Source organism: Dendrobates tinctorius, unplaced genomic scaffold (genome assembly GCF_039654945.1).
Source record: "Dendrobates tinctorius isolate UK_male_01 unplaced genomic scaffold, ASM3965494v1 ptg000135l, whole genome shotgun sequence".
Taxonomy (NCBI): Eukaryota; Metazoa; Chordata; class Amphibia; order Anura; family Dendrobatidae; genus Dendrobates; species Dendrobates tinctorius.
Window position 1 is genome coordinate 7175107 of NW_027361803.1, and position 16680 is coordinate 7191786.

General features: G+C 49.4%; 1 protein-coding gene across 2 annotated transcripts in view; it reads right to left on the bottom strand.

The window, feature by feature from the left end:
• The window catches only part of MTMR12 (myotubularin related protein 12), a 35739-nt gene extending 24807 nt beyond the window's left edge, over window positions 1–10932 (bottom strand). Inside the window, exons 1-4 of one of the 2 annotated variants that reach the window (XM_073543887.1) lie at window positions 10769–10932; window positions 5541–5604; window positions 4229–4365; window positions 3786–3858 (exon numbers count right to left, since the gene is read on the bottom strand). In XM_073543887.1, the coding sequence (XP_073399988.1) occupies window positions 3786–3858; window positions 4229–4365; window positions 5541–5604; window positions 10769–10843 (349 nt within the window). In that variant the 5' untranslated portion in view covers window positions 10844–10932. Of the gene's footprint in view, window positions 1–3785; window positions 3859–4228; window positions 4389–5540; window positions 5605–10768 lie in introns of those variants that run through there. The other variant, XM_073543888.1, reaches the window with a different exon arrangement.
• Window positions 10933–16680: the final 5748 nt, after the last annotated feature.

Here is a 16680-nt window from a genome sequence, read left to right on the forward strand (position 1 = left end):
GAGAAGGAAATTTGTTGAGCCAGTACTGGAGAAGACTTTTCGAAGGGAGAATTAGCAACCCGTGGGAAGGGTCCAGGATCATTCCCGAGAAGGAAATTTGTTGAGCCAGTACTGGAGAAGACTTTTCGAAGGGAGAATTACCAACCCGTGGGAAGGGTCCAGGATCATTCCCGAGAAGGAAATTTGTTGAGCCAGTACTGGAGAAGACTTTTCGAAGTTTATCTTCCAGCCCAGGTGAGAAATTGTATCCACCGTGATACTTACGCACTCATTGCAGGCCCGAAGAGACGGCCCTTTGATCAGTAGATCGTCTAGACACGCAAGAACCACCACTCTCCGAGCGTGAAGAATGGCCATGACTTTGCTGCAGACACTGGGAGTGGTGGCAAGGCCAAAGCGCAAAACAAACTGGAAGTGTTCCCGGCGAACCGCAAAGCGTAGGAAGTTTTGGTGTGTGTGTGTGTGTGTGTGGTGAATTGGGATGTGCCTTTTTCCATCGAGGCGATGACTGAGCAGAGAGATTCCATTCTGAACCGTCGTACCGTGACAAAGGTGTTTAACTTCAGGTCCAGTATGGGCCGCATCATTTCGTCCTTCGGTACTACAAATAGGTTTGAGTAAAAACCCTTGAACCTTTTGTCCTGAGGAACTGGAATAATGACCCCGTTCCTTCGGAGCACATCTACGGCTTGGAAAAAAGCTGCTGTCTTTGTCTTGGGAGGAGAAGACGGGAAAAAGTGTGTCGAGGGGGAGGAGAGACTTTTATATCCGGAGGACACCAGCTCTGACCCACTCATCGTGGATGACTGAGCCAAACCTGACGGAGCGAAAGTAAACTGCCGCTTACTTTGTCGGTGTCCGCCAGATACCACAAGAGTCATTGTGCAGAAGATCTAAGATCTGTCTCCCTTAGATCCAGACGTTTTCAGCCTGGCTTTCAAGGTGCGATTAGGTCTGTATGAGACCTGGGGACCTCTGTCCCTATGCAGGGACCGACCTGATTCAGAAGAAAAGGTAGCAGTGGACCAGCTGGAATTGTTGCGAAAAGGCCAGGACCAAAGCTGTTAATTCCAAAACGGCCGGGTGGGCCTTTGTTGAGGAAGGAATTTACTCTTTCCCCCGGTGGCGTCAGATGAGTTGGTCCAGTTTTTCTCCAAATAAGCGACTGCTTTGGTAAGGCAGAGAGGTTAAAGACCTCTTGGAAGCGGAATCCGCTCGCTATTCCCTGAGCCATAGGGCCCTTCTGATGGAGATGGCATTTGCTGCTGCCTGTGCAATTGGCTGCATCTAACGAAGAGTTTACTACGAAGTCTCCGGTCTGAGATATCTGACTGGCGAGGCTGACTGCTTGCGGGGGAAGATTACTGTCATGAATGGCTGTGGTTAAAAACTCTGCCCAAGCAACCATAGCCTTAGCCACCCAGGTCGCAGCAAACAGACCAACTGCCGCTGGGCACTGGGCCAGCACTCCCCCCTAGGGACCAGGACCCAGAGTTTGCGCTCCCCCTGTGTGGAGGACCATACAGGGGATACTGACAGCCGTCATACTCAGAGGCGGTGTAGCAGTGCCGGAGTTGCGCTGTACTTAAAAGGTATATCAATCCATCCTCCCTATAGACAAGGGGATGAAGAGGTCCTTCCATCCATCATCCGTCTGACGTAGTGGGGCTGCAGGATGCCATCAGATGGGTCTGGCTATAGGCCTGGCTCCAGGAGAGGGAAAAACCCGAAGGTGACACTACATGTGATCGCCTTAGGGTGATGTGGGGAGATCAGGACCGTTCTGGAACCGTCACCCCTGAAGTGAGCCTTGGCATGACCCCTTCGTCGCAGAAGAGGGTACGGGGAGGGTTACTCCACGTTCTCACCTGTTGATGGTTCAGGGGGAGATCAGACCCTTGAAAGGACCTGTCGCCCCTTCACTCTGTTAATAAAAAAAAAACAAAAAAAAAAAACACAGAAAGCATTGGGGTCTGAAACCAGAACCAAGTGCCTCCTACAAACACCAAGAAAGAACTGGATCAATTTCAGCCAGCAGGAGGGTGTATACTGCAGAGTAGGAGTTAATTTTATGTTCACTTAGTGTCCTCCTAGTGGCAGCAGCATAACACCCATGGCCCTGTATACCCCAATGAGGTGTAGGAGAAATAAAATCCAGAAAAATCACATTGCATAAATTTGCATTTTGCAGTGAGAAATAAGTATTTGATCCCCTACCAACCATTAAGAGTTCTGGCTCCTACAGACCAGTTAGACGCTACTAATCAACTTGCTATCTGCATTAAAGCCAGCTGTCTTACGTAGTCACCTTTATAAAAGACTCCTGTCCACAGACTCAATTAATCAGCCAGACTCTAACCTCTACAACATGGGCAAGACCAAAGAGCTTTATAAAGGATGTCAGAGACAAGATCATTGACCTGCATAAAGCTGGGCTACAAAACAATAAGATGCTGGGTGAGAAGGAGAGAACTGTTGGTGCAATAGTAAGAAAATGGAAGAAATACACAATGACTGTCAATTGGCATCGATCTGGGGCACCATGCAAAATCTCACCTCGTGGTGAATCCTTGATCATGAGGAAGTTGAGAGATCAGCCTAAAACTACACGGGGGAACTAGTTAATGATCTCAAGGCAGCTGGGACCACAGTCACCAAGAAAACCATTGGTAACACATTACGCCATAAAGGTTTAACATCCTGCAGTGCCTGCAAGGTTCCCCTGCTCAAGAAGGCACATGTGCAGGCCCATCTGAAGTTTGCCAATGAACACCTGGATGATTCTGTGAGTGATTGGGAGAAGGTGCTGTGGTCAGAGGAGACAAAAATTGAGTTCTTTGGCATTAACTCAACTCGCCGTGTTTGGAGGAAGAGAAATGCTGCCTATGACCCAAAGAACATCATCCCCAATGTCAAGCATGGAGGTGGAAACATTATGTTTTGGGGGTGTTTCTCTGCTAAGGGCACAGGACTACTTCACCGCATCAATGGGAGAATGGATGGAGCCATGTACCGTGAAATCCTGAGTGAAAACTTTCTTTGCTCCACCAGGACATTAACAATGGGTCGTGGCAGTGTCTTTCAGCAAGACAATGACCCAAAACACACAGCCAAGGCAACAAAGGAGTGGCTCAAAGAGAAGCACACTATGGTCATGGAGTGGACTAGCCAGTCTCCAGACCTTAATCCCATAGAAAACTTATGGAGGGAGTTGAAGCTCTGAGTTGCCAAGCGACAACCTCAAAATCTTAATGATTTAGAGATGATCTGCAAAGATGAGTGGGCCAAAATTCCTCCTGACATGTGCGCAAACCTCATCAACTACAAAAAAAAGTCTGACTGCTGTGCTTGCCAACAAGGGTTTTACCACCAAGTATTAAGTCTTGTTTGCCAGAGGGATCAAATACTTATTTCTCACTGCAAAATGCAAATTTATACAATGTGATTTTCTGGATCTTATGTTTGATATTCTCTTAATGTTAAGATTAACCTACCCTGATTATAGACTGTTCATGTCTTTGTCAGTGGGCATACTTCCAAAATCAGCAAGGGATCAAATACTTATTTCCCCCACTGTATCTAATCGTAGCGATCTATCGAATCTTCCGTCTATCTGATGGCTCTATTAGCGTGACAGACAGATACACAGCTGAGATTCGGATGCACATTTGCATACTATGAGTACGGAGAGGAAACCTCAAGCATGCTTGGATAAAAATAGTAAGAAAAAGAGGAAACAGGACGAAAAAAAAAAAACCAAAAGACTACACTACAGTCTCCCCTACCTGCGCACAGCTGGTCCACGCACTGCAACGTGATGTCGTTCTCACCCACAATCTTGTTCTTGAATTCTGGAGCCTATGAGATAATAAGGATAGAAGACCCCCAGGGGGCAATCAGGGATGTGGAGGAGATAACACGACAGCAGCCGTCATCACCTATCTGCAGGGATTGTGACGGGACATTTCCACAGAGGGCGAAGAACTGACCCCGTCAGACATTTATGGTGTATTTGCCGTAGAGGTCTATGATGGGATCAGCCTTTTATGAGACCCCCAGGACATGATTCTTCTTTGGGCTCCTTCGTTAGCGGCTGCAGAGGCCACGCTGAGTAGCCCGGTACATCATTGCTTGTGTAAGGGCCTGTAAGCGGACGCTGAGCAATAGGAGCAAGCAATGGCTCTAAGGACCAAGGAGGGCAAGGTGCGAGCGGCCGTCCAACACTCACATTATCTTCGGCGCTGTCCTCACACAGGAAGGTGATCTTGAAGTTGGTGCACACCAGTCGCCCGCAGACGCCTCGCTGGGACCCTTCGTCTTGGGAGATCTTAAATACATTGCCAGCTTCACAGTGAAGCATCTCACCTGAGGACCGAGAACAAAACCACCTGACATTATCACTGCGGAGGCCGCTCATTAAAGGGGATGTCTGATACATGATGATCATAAGGATAGGTCATAAATATCAGATTGATGGAGGTCAAGGGTCTGACAACCGGGACCCTCCACGACCAGCTATTACCAGATGGATATACGCAGTATACAGCATCCAAACAGCTCAGCTCCTACTGACCTGCAGTACCCAGTAATGGCCACTACACCGTGCACGGCACTGTGCTGTTCTTGCTCCGTACACTGCAGAGGGACCTGCGATCGACTGATCACTGCACCTCCCCCCACTGATCTAATACTTTTTTTAAGCCACACTGTTTACAAAAGTTTTGGTCTGGCAGGATAATAAATGCCTTCTCAGCAATTTGATTTGTGCCAAATTTATTCAATACAAGTCAGATTTCCCAGCAAAAAAGAAAAAAAAAAAAAAACACGAGAAAATCAAAGATTTGTCACGAGTATTAGACAACCCCTGTAATTTATCATAAAAAAAAAGTTAATGAAAAATGGGGGAAAAAAATAAAAGCAACAATGTCGCCATTTTGGAAATCTTTATATATAGTTTAAGGACTTTTACAAAACTCCGTAACTTTCTGTAGTTTTTGTTACATTGCAGCAGAGGAAACAGAGCATCTTGCGGAGATGTTGTTCTCACAGATCACACAGATTTATTTGTCACCATTTCCTTCCTTTCGATACAGATTACATCACCGGCGCGCGGACCGGCGAGTGCTTCCTAGTGAGGAAATAAGCCGGGAGCCGCGGACACTAGAGCACAGACAAGACGATAAGTATGTGCCCCCGCCGAGACCCCATGAGACTGAAGTGGACGGTGTGTGATAAGCGGCCAACGGCTGGACACTCGCTGATCTACAGCTACCTCTTCCCATACAAGTGAACGTTCGACTCGCTGAGCAGTCATGCGTCTCCCAATTTTATTAATTTCCCATCCTCGAATGAGGAAATGGCTCTGCTTATTCTCTCCCAGCCTATACAGCAAAGCTAACAAGTGAGTTCTTGAAGATAGTATGGCTGCGCTAAACAGATGCGCAAAAAAAAAAAAAAACTCAATACATTAAACTTACCATAACACCCATTTATGCAATAAATTCCTTTTCAGAAACACTTGGATCAAAAGAGAATGTTACCTGGTAAGAGCGGAACATAGTCAACCTTCGCTGCTTGTTCTGCCTTTTCTTTAACATCGATCTCCTGTGACCCAAAGAAAAAAAAGGTTATAATTTTGGTTTCTTTTCATTGAAACCCTGCTGACCAGCAGAAATAGCGCCACATCTGTTTACAGGACGTGCACGGTACTGCAACTCACCCTTAATGGGATTTGAGGAATACATAGAAAATTCACTTTTGCACCAGAAATCCTGGGCGCCTCTGGCACTTGCCAAGTCCCATGATGTGATTCCTAGGGGGGGGGGGGGGGGGGGGGTCTACTAACCACAAGAGCTGCGTAGGATGTGCAGAAGTGATCAGCCCCTTTAAATTTGAGATGAAAATCCAGGAAAGCAGCGAGGATTTTTTTTTTTTTTTTTTAAACCTTTACACTTCTAAGTTGGGGGAAAGGGGCACATCCACATTTCTAGTGGAATACCCCTTTAAATACCTCCGGGCAGCTTTCCATACTTTGTGAAGTTGACGCCGGCCGTCGCTTTCCTGAATATTTAACCTTCCATTTCCTTATTAAGTCAGGAAAATAACTAGAAGTGATTAGCGCCACGGGTGAGGACGCTCATCCACCGCCACCTTTGCCCCCCCGACTCTAGAAATGGCCCCAGGATTTTCCACAAAGTTAATGATTAGCAGAAATGGTTTCTTGTAGGACTGCAGAAGAAAACTTCATCCACACAGCGGCGGTCCTGCAGGCCGGCATCTCTTGATCCAGAAAGTCTGATAATCTGGCACTTGTCAATAAGCCTAAGACTGACCCGCTAAATAGGTGGGGGTGCCGGATAATCTTTATATAGCGCCAACATATTCCGCAGCGCTTTACAGTTTAAGGCCATGTGCACACGCTGCGGTTTTTGCTGCGGTTTTGGCCCTGCGGAACTGCAGCAGTTCCGCAGACATGGTACTTTACCATGTTAGCCTATGGGTTTTCAAAACCGCAGCGCTCACACAGCGGTTTTTTACCTGCGGAAAAGCTGCGTTTTTTTCCCACAGCATGTCAATTGTTTCTGCGGATTCTGCTGCGGTTTCACACCTTTAACATAGTAGAGGTGTGAAACCGCAGGTCACTTTACCTGCATTTCCGCGGGAAAAAACCCGCAGGTGAATCTGCAGTGTGTGCACATAGCCTTACAGTTTCAAAACACAAGTCATAAGTTACAACGTTAACAATACAAAATTTAAAGCAAAATAAGACGACCCTGCTCGTGAGAGCTTACAATCTACAATGAGGTGGGGGCGATACAAAGTACAGGTGTGTATTTACAATGATGGTCCAGCCATCTTGAGGGAGTGAGGGATGGATGGAGATAGTGAATGGGCTACACACGCACACTTACACATAGAATGACTGATTAGTGAAGGTGATAGGCCGCTCTAAACAAATGTGCTTTGAGGGAGCACCTGAAACTCTGCAGATTGTGGATAGTCCTGATGTCTTGGGGTAGAGCATTCCAGTGGATTGGCGCAGCGCGGGAGAAGTCTTGGAGTCGGGAGTAGGAGGTGCGGATTAGTGCAGAGGTTAGTCGAAAGTTGTTTGCAGAGCGCAGCGGTCGGTTAGGCCGATGGACAGAAATGAGGGAGGAGATGTAGGGGGGTGTCGCACTGTGGAGAGCTTTGTGGGTGAGAACAAGTACTTTAAATTGGATCCTATAATGAGTGGGCAGCCAGTGTAAGGACTGGCGAAGAGCGGACGTGTCCGAGTACCAATTAGCCAGATGGACGACCCTGGCTGCTGCATTAAGGATGGACTGAAGAGGGGATAGTTGAGTAACAGGGAGGCCAATTAATAGAGCATTGCAGTAATCCAGGTGGGAGTGGATCAATGCTACAGTGAGGGTTTTTGTTGTTTCCATGGTGAGAAAAGGGCAGATTCTAGAGATGATCTTTAGGTGTAAGGGGCAGGAGTGGGCAAGAGATTGTATATGGGAGGTGAAGGAGAGATTGGTGTCAAACATAACACCCAGACAGCGCACCTGCTGTCGGGGTGTTATTATGGTGCCGCCCACGGAGAAGGAAATGTCAGATTTATGGAGGTTAGTAGATGGCGGGAGCAGAAGAAGTTCAGTTTTGGAGAGGTTGAGTTTCAGATAGAGAGCGGACATGATATTGGAGACTGCGGACAGACAGTCACTGGCGTTCTGTAGTACAGAGGGGGTAAGGTCGGGGGAAGATGTGCCCACTTAGCTGTATGCAGCCCCCACTGTGAGTGGATGCACAGAGTACATAAAGCTGGAACTGCACAGCTCCATGCACTATATAGTGGCTGTTCTGGGTATTGCAACTCAGCTCCTATTGAAATGAACATGACCTGAGCTGCAGTACCAATAACTGCCACTAGACGGTGTTTGAAGCTGCACTATTCCATCACTAGCAGGTGCGGGAGATGCAAACAGCGGGTGCGTGTGGTCAGACCCCCGCTGATCTGATAGGATAGTTCGTGTCTAAGGATGGAACATTAATATTGTAGCTCCAGACAAACTCTTTAAAATGCATCTTGGGATGTGCCAATTGTGGGGTGGCTGCGGGCTGCTATTTTTAGGCAGGTGAGGACCAAAATCCATGGGAGATATACCAGGCCGCAGCTGTCTGCTTTTTGCTCAGCTGGTTAACAAATATAGAGGGACTCCACGCCATTTTTTTTTTTGGAGGGGACCCCACTATTTTTGGTAACCATCCAAAGTAAGGGTACCGTTACACATAGCGATGCACCAGCGATCCCGACCAGCGATATGACGCGGTCAGGATCGCTGGTGCATCTTTAAGTGGTCGCTAGTGAGCTGCCACACAGGCAGATCTCACCAGCAACATCACAGCGGTCGCTACTTACCTGTCAGCCGTGGCGATCCTGACGTCCTCCCGCCTGCGTCCACGCGTCGCTCGTCGTCACAGCAGGAAGCGCCCGATGAGAAATGGTCCAGGACGTTCTCGCGCGACCAGCGGAGGGGGGGGGGGGCGGGGGTCGCCTGGTAAAACTCTGCAACGGTGTCGTGTGTAAATAGCAGAAGAGTTTTCCCATCTGATCGGAAGCTTATTGAAAGAGAATTTAGAACAGTTTTCCATGTGGATTTTGGAGCAGAATCTGCACCAAGGAGCTCTGGGCAAGTCAGCCATGAAAATCTGCAGCAGAAATTTGGAATCCCTCCAGGTTTTTTTTAAAAGTTTTTTCCCCCCTTAGTCTTTTGATTGCGCTGTCCAAACTTTGGCGCAGATTCCATCAGGATCTGTTTCAAACAATTTACGAGCATTTTTCTTTCCCCACCAGATATATTTCTAAACGTCTTTGGGGGAAGCAAGAAAAATGTAAAAAAAAAAAAAAAAACCAAAAACCCATGAACAGCAAAGTGGATCAAGCGCTATCTTAAGAGTTTTTGGAGAGGATTCACTCCAAGTTTTTTTTCTGGCCATCTGGATCCACTTTTTTTGCTAAGGGAAGAGGCTGAGGATTCTCCTGCCGTGTGTGAACACAGCCCTAAGGTGCAGATGGCAGTGCCGGGGACAGACCATCCTCCTGTGCTCATGGTGCACACATCACAGCGGCTGCTCCCTGCCCGTCTCCTGCACAAACACCTAACTCCTCCAACTTGGCAAACAGGTCTTACCGGGACATCAAAAAAAGTTTCACAACAGACAAAACTTCTCCCGAAACTTTGATATTTTCTACACAAAAAAAAAAAAGTTATAATAACTGTCCTGTCCTCTCTGGATCTGGGCAGCAGCTGCACCCTGGTGATCCCCCTCCTGTATAAAGGCTTCTCCCCAAGGCACTCGCGCCTGTAGCCTCTGCTGGACAGGACTTGGCTCGGCGGCCATAGGCATCTGCCAGCAGTACAATGCCCGAGCCAAACCTCTTATTCTAGCGGTAGATAAGCGGCGCCTCTCAGTTACCCATCACCCCAGACTTTCCCAGGAGGAGATACATTTTTTGCACATTTCCAGGGAGGGGTACGACTGAGGCGGCCGCTGTCTGGGGCACTGCCTGCTCAAGAAGGAGGAAGGCATAATGCCACAGTCAGGGCCATGACTGGTCCAGGAGATGGGCATGTGGCCTGCGAGCAGGGAAAACAGCAATGGTCAGGGCAAAAAGAAGTGGTGGCAGCAAAAGTCGGGGGATAACGGGCAAGAGGGCACATGCACCAACCCGTGCCAGGGGAGAGGGCACAGTGACACCCTTGCATGGAGACTGGGTAGGGATAGCTGTGTAGAGAGGGGGCACCACAGGACTGGCAGCAGGATGAGCAGAACGGCGCACAGTCACTGGCCAGAACTAGGAAATAAGATGGCGCTGCCCAATAATATCAGGAAAGAGGACGGCAGAAGGGCATCGGTCAGCAGCGCCACGTAAGAGGGAGACTGGTAGTGAACTGGGTGCAAATGTTAGAAAAGCGGCGCAGCGGCGATAGGAGGCGAGGGCGCAGCGAGGACAGAGGGCGCAGCGGCGATAGGGGTGAGGGCACAGCGAGGATAGAGGGCGCAGCGGCGATAGGGGTGAGGGCACAGCGAGGACAGAGGGTGAGGGCGCAGCGATGCGGTGGGTAAGCAGCAGGCACAGTGGCAAGGGGTAGCAATGCCAGGCAGTGGTGCGGTGGGTAAGCAGCAGGCACAGTGGCAAGGGGTAGCAATGCCAGGCAGTGGTGCGGTGGGTAAGCAGCAGGCACAGTGGCAAGGGGTAGCAGTGCCAGGCAGTGGTGCAGTGGGTAAGCAGCAGGTACAGTGGCAAGGGTTAGCAATGCCAGGCAGTGGTGCGGTGGGTAAGCAGCAGGTACAGTGGCAAGAGGTAGCAGTGCCAGGCAGTGGTGCGGTGGGTAAGCAGCAGGTACAGTGGCAAGGGGTAGCAATGCCAGGCAGTGGTGCGGTGGGTAAGCAGCAGGTACAGTGGCAAGAGGTAGCAGTGCCAGGCAGTGGTGCGGTGGGTAAGCAGCAGGTACAGTGGCAAGGGGTAGCAATGCCAGGCAGTGGTGCGGTGGGTAAGCAGCAGGTACAGTGGCGCGGTGGGTAAGGAGATTGGTGATCTGTGCCCCTACACCAATGTGATGACCTGTGAGCAGAGGGTGTTCTGGGTGCAGAGAGGGCACAGCGCCATCCAGTGCTGAGGGCAGGAGGGGGCACACAGTGCTGTAGACGGTGCCGGAGGGCAGCAGTGCAGGCAGGGAGCAGGCACAGCGATGACAGGAGCCCGGGCACAGGCGACACTCACCTCAGGGGTCAGATACGACACAAATGACGGAACTTTGGGCGACTTGGCCGCCCCTCCGGACCCCAGCCCCAGCATGTCCCTGGTGCCGGCCGCCGCGCTCAGGTACACAGCGCCAGGCACCGCCCTCTCCAGCGGATACACTGACCACACCCACAACACTGGCACCGCCCTCTCAGCGGATACACTGACCGCACCCACTGCGCCGCCATTGGTTGTCATTCTCTTCCCGACAGATAGGCGGAGCTTCGGGTCAGTCAGCAAAGTATTCAGAATGTGATTGGGCGCGGCGCCTGTCAGTCAGCTTTGTTTCGCAAACCGGTCAGGATGTGATCTTTGGTTGATCATTGAGAGGGCGGGACTTTTCTTAAAGGTATAGCACGCCATTCACACAGCGCGAACTAGCGAAGAAACTGTAGCTCGTTTTTCCTGGCAACCAATCAGGTCACTGCTTTCATGTGCGACGTGAGAGGTGGAATCTGATAGGTTGCCAATAGGAGCTACTGTAGGGACTCTTTTTCCATAAAAGTCAGTATAAATTGCATGTGACTCGTGTTTCCAGGCAGCTCTTGTTTTAAACTCTCAAAGGAATTGTCTTTAAAAGCAACTTCTATCACCTCTCCATACAGGAATACCAAGGCTCAGTGCAGTAAGTGAGGAGCTCACTGATGGGTCCTCAGATACCTCATTCTGCAGCCAGCAATGTGCAAGAAATCAAAAACATTTTCAATGAAACCCAAATGGAAAAGTTATTTTTAGCTCCAAATTCATGAATTTAAGACAAAAGCCCCAAGGCGTCTGTCCCCGGTGTGGCTCCTGTCCTGGTACACCGTGGCATTGTCAGTGTTTGGGCGGCTCGCCCTCTGTGGACTGTACACGCCGTGTAGTGACTCAGCAGCGGGTGCGTCCTGTAATCACAGCCCCGTGAGACGCACTAATATTAGCAGCTGTCATTATCCAGCGGTGCCCTCTATAATCATCCGTCACAGTCATGTAGAAGGTAAACACGGCACTGATCGTAGGGCGCGTTCACACTGCGCTCAGTGACCCTGTCGGCGCTTATATCCGAACCCCCCGCAAAACGGGATTGGGACGCAAGCGCCAACGGGGCCATAGACTGTAATGGGGACAACAGAGGGAACGTGCACCATGTAAGCCCACCGGAGACAGAAACACAGATACCGTCTGCTACGTCTGAGGGTCCGCCGCCAGTAAAGCGCACGATCTCTGCCGTCACCATTATAGTCTATGGTCCCGTCGGGGCATACACCCGAATCCCGTTTTGCGGGGGGTTTGGACGTAAACTCCAACAGGGCCACCAAATGGGTTCCTAAATGCAGTGTGAGAACACCCTGATAGTGGTGGCCTCGTGTTCGCAGAGAGTCTCCTGGGTAACTTATGGCTGCAGACCCTTACAAAAAGACGTGTGCTCATCCCCTAACACACAGCAACATTAGTCTATCCTGGCACGGAGTATAAGGGCGACAACACCTGGTGGCCCACAGCACATGTCACCTGATAGTGGCAGCAATCACCCACAGAGACTCTGGAAGGGCAGAGCCTTTTTATAGGACGGTGGCTCTTGTGTAAGAGGAGACAGACGCTGGGGAAGAAGGTAATTGTAAGTGACAAAGAGGAAGTTTTTAAATTTTCTTCTAAAACCAATTATATTGAAAAGAGAAGTTCAAAAACGGTAATTAGACCTACCGATAATTGTATTTCCAGGAATCCATCATGACAGCACCATGGAGGACGTCCTTCTTGGGACAGAACAACCTACCACCCTTCAGTGTCTGCTCAAAGCACCACATCTGGAAGGATGCAGAGAAATTTTATTAAACAATCTTATACAAACGTTACTTCACATTAGTATAGAATATTTGCAGTAGGGAGGAAACTAGTAGTGTCGTCAGGATGGATTCCTGGAAATCCAATTACCGGTAGGTCTAATTACCGGTTTCCAGTTCACCACCTGACAGCACCATGGAGAAGTACCAGAGAATGACAGTCCTAGGGCGGGACTACTGTGTGAAGAACCTCCCTACCGAACGCTAATTGCCCTGAGACTACGTCCAATTTACAAGGTTTAGAAAAGGTACCAAGGTTAGACCAAGTTGCGGCTCTGCAGATTTAGTCTGCCGAGGCTCCCCCCTTCCTTTTCTGCCCATGAGGTGGCCATAGCTCTAGTAGGATGGGCTCTGAGAACATCCGGAGATCTCCCCTGAGATTCGTAGGCTAGACTTATCGTGGATCTGATCCACCGGGCGATTGTGGATTTCGCTGCCTTCCTACCTTTATTTGGACCCCCATACTGTACAAATAAGTTTGTTTTGCCTCCAACCCCCCCCCCCCCCCCCGTTGCTTTTAAGTATTTGAGAACCGTCTCCCTAAGGTGTTGGCAGAATGAGGGAAGAACAACTTCCTGATTTGTATTTGAGTTTGAAACAACTTTAGGGAGAAAAGTTGGGTCAAGCTTCAAAACTAAACGGTCTTCAAACACCTGCAACTACAGATCCTGGATGGATCGGGCTTGTAGTTCCCCTAGCCTCTTTGCCAAAGTAATAGCCACTAAGAATGCAGTTGAGAGATCTCCATGTCCTCTGATAGCCTGTGTAAGCAACCATACGACCTATTAAAAGGAATCTGTCACCCCATTTTTCAAGTATCAGCTGCCGGCACCACCATCAGGGGCTTATCTACAGTATTCTGTAATGCTGTAGATAAGCCCCCGATGTAACCTGAAAGAGAAGAAAAACAAGTTACATATTATACCCACCGGGAGGGCGGTCCGGTCTTGGTCCGATGGGTGTGGCGGTCCAGTGCCTCCCATCTTCTAACAGTGACGTCCTCTTTGCTGCCTGCCGTGGCTCCTGCACAGCCCTGTTGAGGGCAGAGCAGAATACTGCAGTGCACAGGCCCGGACCTCTCCTGGCGCCTGCGCACTGCAGGACTCTGCCCTGCCCTCAACAGGGCAGAGCAGTGCGCCCGTGCAGGAGCCACGACAGGCAGTAAAGAGGATGTCACCGTTAGAAGATGGGAGGTGCTGGACCGCCACCCCCATCGGACCAAGACCGGACCTCCCTCCCGGTGAGTATAATATATCTCATTTTTCTTATCTTTCAGGTTACATCAGGGGGGCTTATCTACAGCACTACAGAATGCTGTAGATAAGCCCCTTATGGCGGTGCCGGCAGCTGATACTCGAAAAATGGGGGTGACAGATTCCCTTTAAGGACCAGATTAAGATCCCATGCTGGCACTGACCTCCATATCAAAGGCTTCAGCCTCTGTACAGCTTTGAAGAACCTAGTTATCCAGGGGTGTAAAGGACAGAGCTAAGTCAAACAATACACTAAGGGCCGAGATCTGCACTCAGGGTATGGGGTCTAAGGCCTTTAAATCCTGCCTGCAGGAAGTCAAGAATTTTAGGGATGTTTGGATGGGCAGTATCTATTGACGCTTCTCCACAATAACTGCAGAATAGTTTCCAAATCTTGCTGTAAATGGCAGAGGTCACTGGCTTCCTACTTGCTTGAAGTGTGGAGATCACCTCATCAGATAGACCTCTGGATTTCAGGATCTCCCGTTCAGGATCCAGGCTGCGAGTTGGAGAGCGCCCGGGTTGTGATGGACGACTGGGCCCTGTTGGAGATTTCCCTCCCTGGCAGTAGGATGGGGTCTTCCTTCAACATCTTTCTCAGCAGAGGAAACCAGGACCTTTGGCCAGAAGGTTACTACTAAGAACCATTGCCCCTTTGTCATGTATCTTCCCGATTCTTGGGATCAGAGGAAGATATGGGAATGCGTATAAGAGGCCCTCTTCCCATGACTGGGATAGAGCATTGAGCCCTGCTGAACCGTCCAGAGGATTTAGGGAGAAAAATTCTGACTTTTGTATTTTCTCTGGTGGCGAACAGATCCACGTCGGGTTTTCCCCAGTGTTGGCACAACTTGTTGAACACAGTCGTTCAATTCCCATTCTGTGGAGGCTACTTTTTTCCTGCTCAGAAAATCCGCCACCTAGTTCTTGGCTCCCTCTAGATGCACTGCTGAGAAGTATAGGACAGATTTTTCTGCCCATGTGAAGATCCGCTTTGCCAGCCACTGTAGTGCCGGATGCTTTGGACCTCCTTGATGACCCAGAAATGCTACTGCCGTTGTGTTGTCTAATAGGATTTTTGGGTGCTTGTCTTTGACCAGGGACCGAACTTGGAGGAGCACTTTCCACACTGCATACAACTCTGAAGTTCGATGACTTGCCTCTTATCCCTGGGCTCCATTCTCCTTGGAAGCATCGCCCTTCCACGTGACTGCCCCAGCCTAGCTGACTTGCGTTGGTGGTGATGACACAGGGGGGAGAGAATCCACGGAACACCAGCCTGGAGGTTTCCCCAGAACGGTCCACCAACGCAGAGACCTCTTCACCTGTGGTGATAGGGTCATTCCTTTGTCCAGCGAGAACTGACTTCTGTCCCATGTTGAGAGGACCACCTTCTGCAGTTCCCAAGAGTGGAACGGACTCCCATCTCACACAGGGGATGCAAGAGGTCATCAGTCCCAGAATCTTCATCACTTCCCTGATAGAGCAGCGGTTTCTTGTGAAGTGGTGAATCCTTTCTACTATCCCCATCTTTTTGTCTTGTGGTAAAATTATGCTCTTAAATGGGAGTCTAGGAAGACCCCCCAAAATTTTGTCCTAGGCCCTGGAACCAAGTTTGACTTCTCCCATTTTATGATCCATCCTAGATTCTGCAGCATGGAGATTGCCATCTGACAATCAGCCCTGAGCTTTTCTTTGGAATTGGCACCTATTAGGAAGGCGTCTAAATAGGGTATAATTGTGATGTCGCGATTTCTCAGATAGGCAACCACTTCTACCATTAGTTTTGTAAACACCCTCGGGGCTGAGGCTAGGCTGAAGGGAAGGCACCGAAACTGGAATTGACGGACCTTCCCCGGAACTCTCAGGGCAAGCCTCAGATATTTCTGGTAGGACTCGTGAATCGGGACGTGATAGTATGCACTTTTCAAATCCAAAGTGCACATCACCATATCCTTGTCCATTGGGGTATAGTGGACCTTATGGACTCCATCTTGAATCTCTTGTACCTGACATTTGTTTAGGGGCTTGATTTAGTATTGTTCTGGTTTCTCCTGAAGGCTTTTTTATTAAGAGGCTTGAGTAATGATCTCTGCCCCTCTCCTGAGCAGGAATCGGGACTAAAGCCCCAATTCTCAGGAGTTCCTGATTGTCCGACCACATTGAGGAGGTTGAGGGAAGGCAGGGGTTGGTTATTACGAACCTCTCTGGAGGTAGATGGCGAACTCTATCTTGTAACCTTGGGAGACGGTATGCAATATACATGGATTTTGAGCTACTTTTTCCCAGGCTCCCAGGAACCCCTTTTCTGACAGCATCATTTTCTACACAGCCTGAGCCTAAAAAGATGGAATCTCGACCCTTCCCTCCATCTACCAGTGTTCCCTTTTCCCTTGTAGTCTTACTTCTGACTAGGCCTGGGCCTACGAAAGGGTTGGTATTTCATTGGCCTCTCTTCCGGGAACCCTTTCTTTATGAGGCTTTTTATAGAATGTCTTCTAGAATGGGCCCAAACACCTTACACCTTAAGTTTATTCTTAGACTGGATGCCCCATGACCAGGTCTTTAGCCAAATAGCCCTTCTAGCCGCTTTGGATAATGACCCGTTCCTGGCTGTGCATTGTACTGACTCAGCCGATGCGTTAGCCATGAAACCAGTCACTAGCTTTAGGAGAGGCAGGGATTTAAAATTAGTGTCTCTGGAAGTCTTGGCTCTTAAATGCGCTTCCAAGTCGTCCACTCATAGGTGCATAGAGCGGGCCACTGATGTCGTGGCAATATTGGCCCGTATTATGCAGGGCCGGCCCGAACGTAT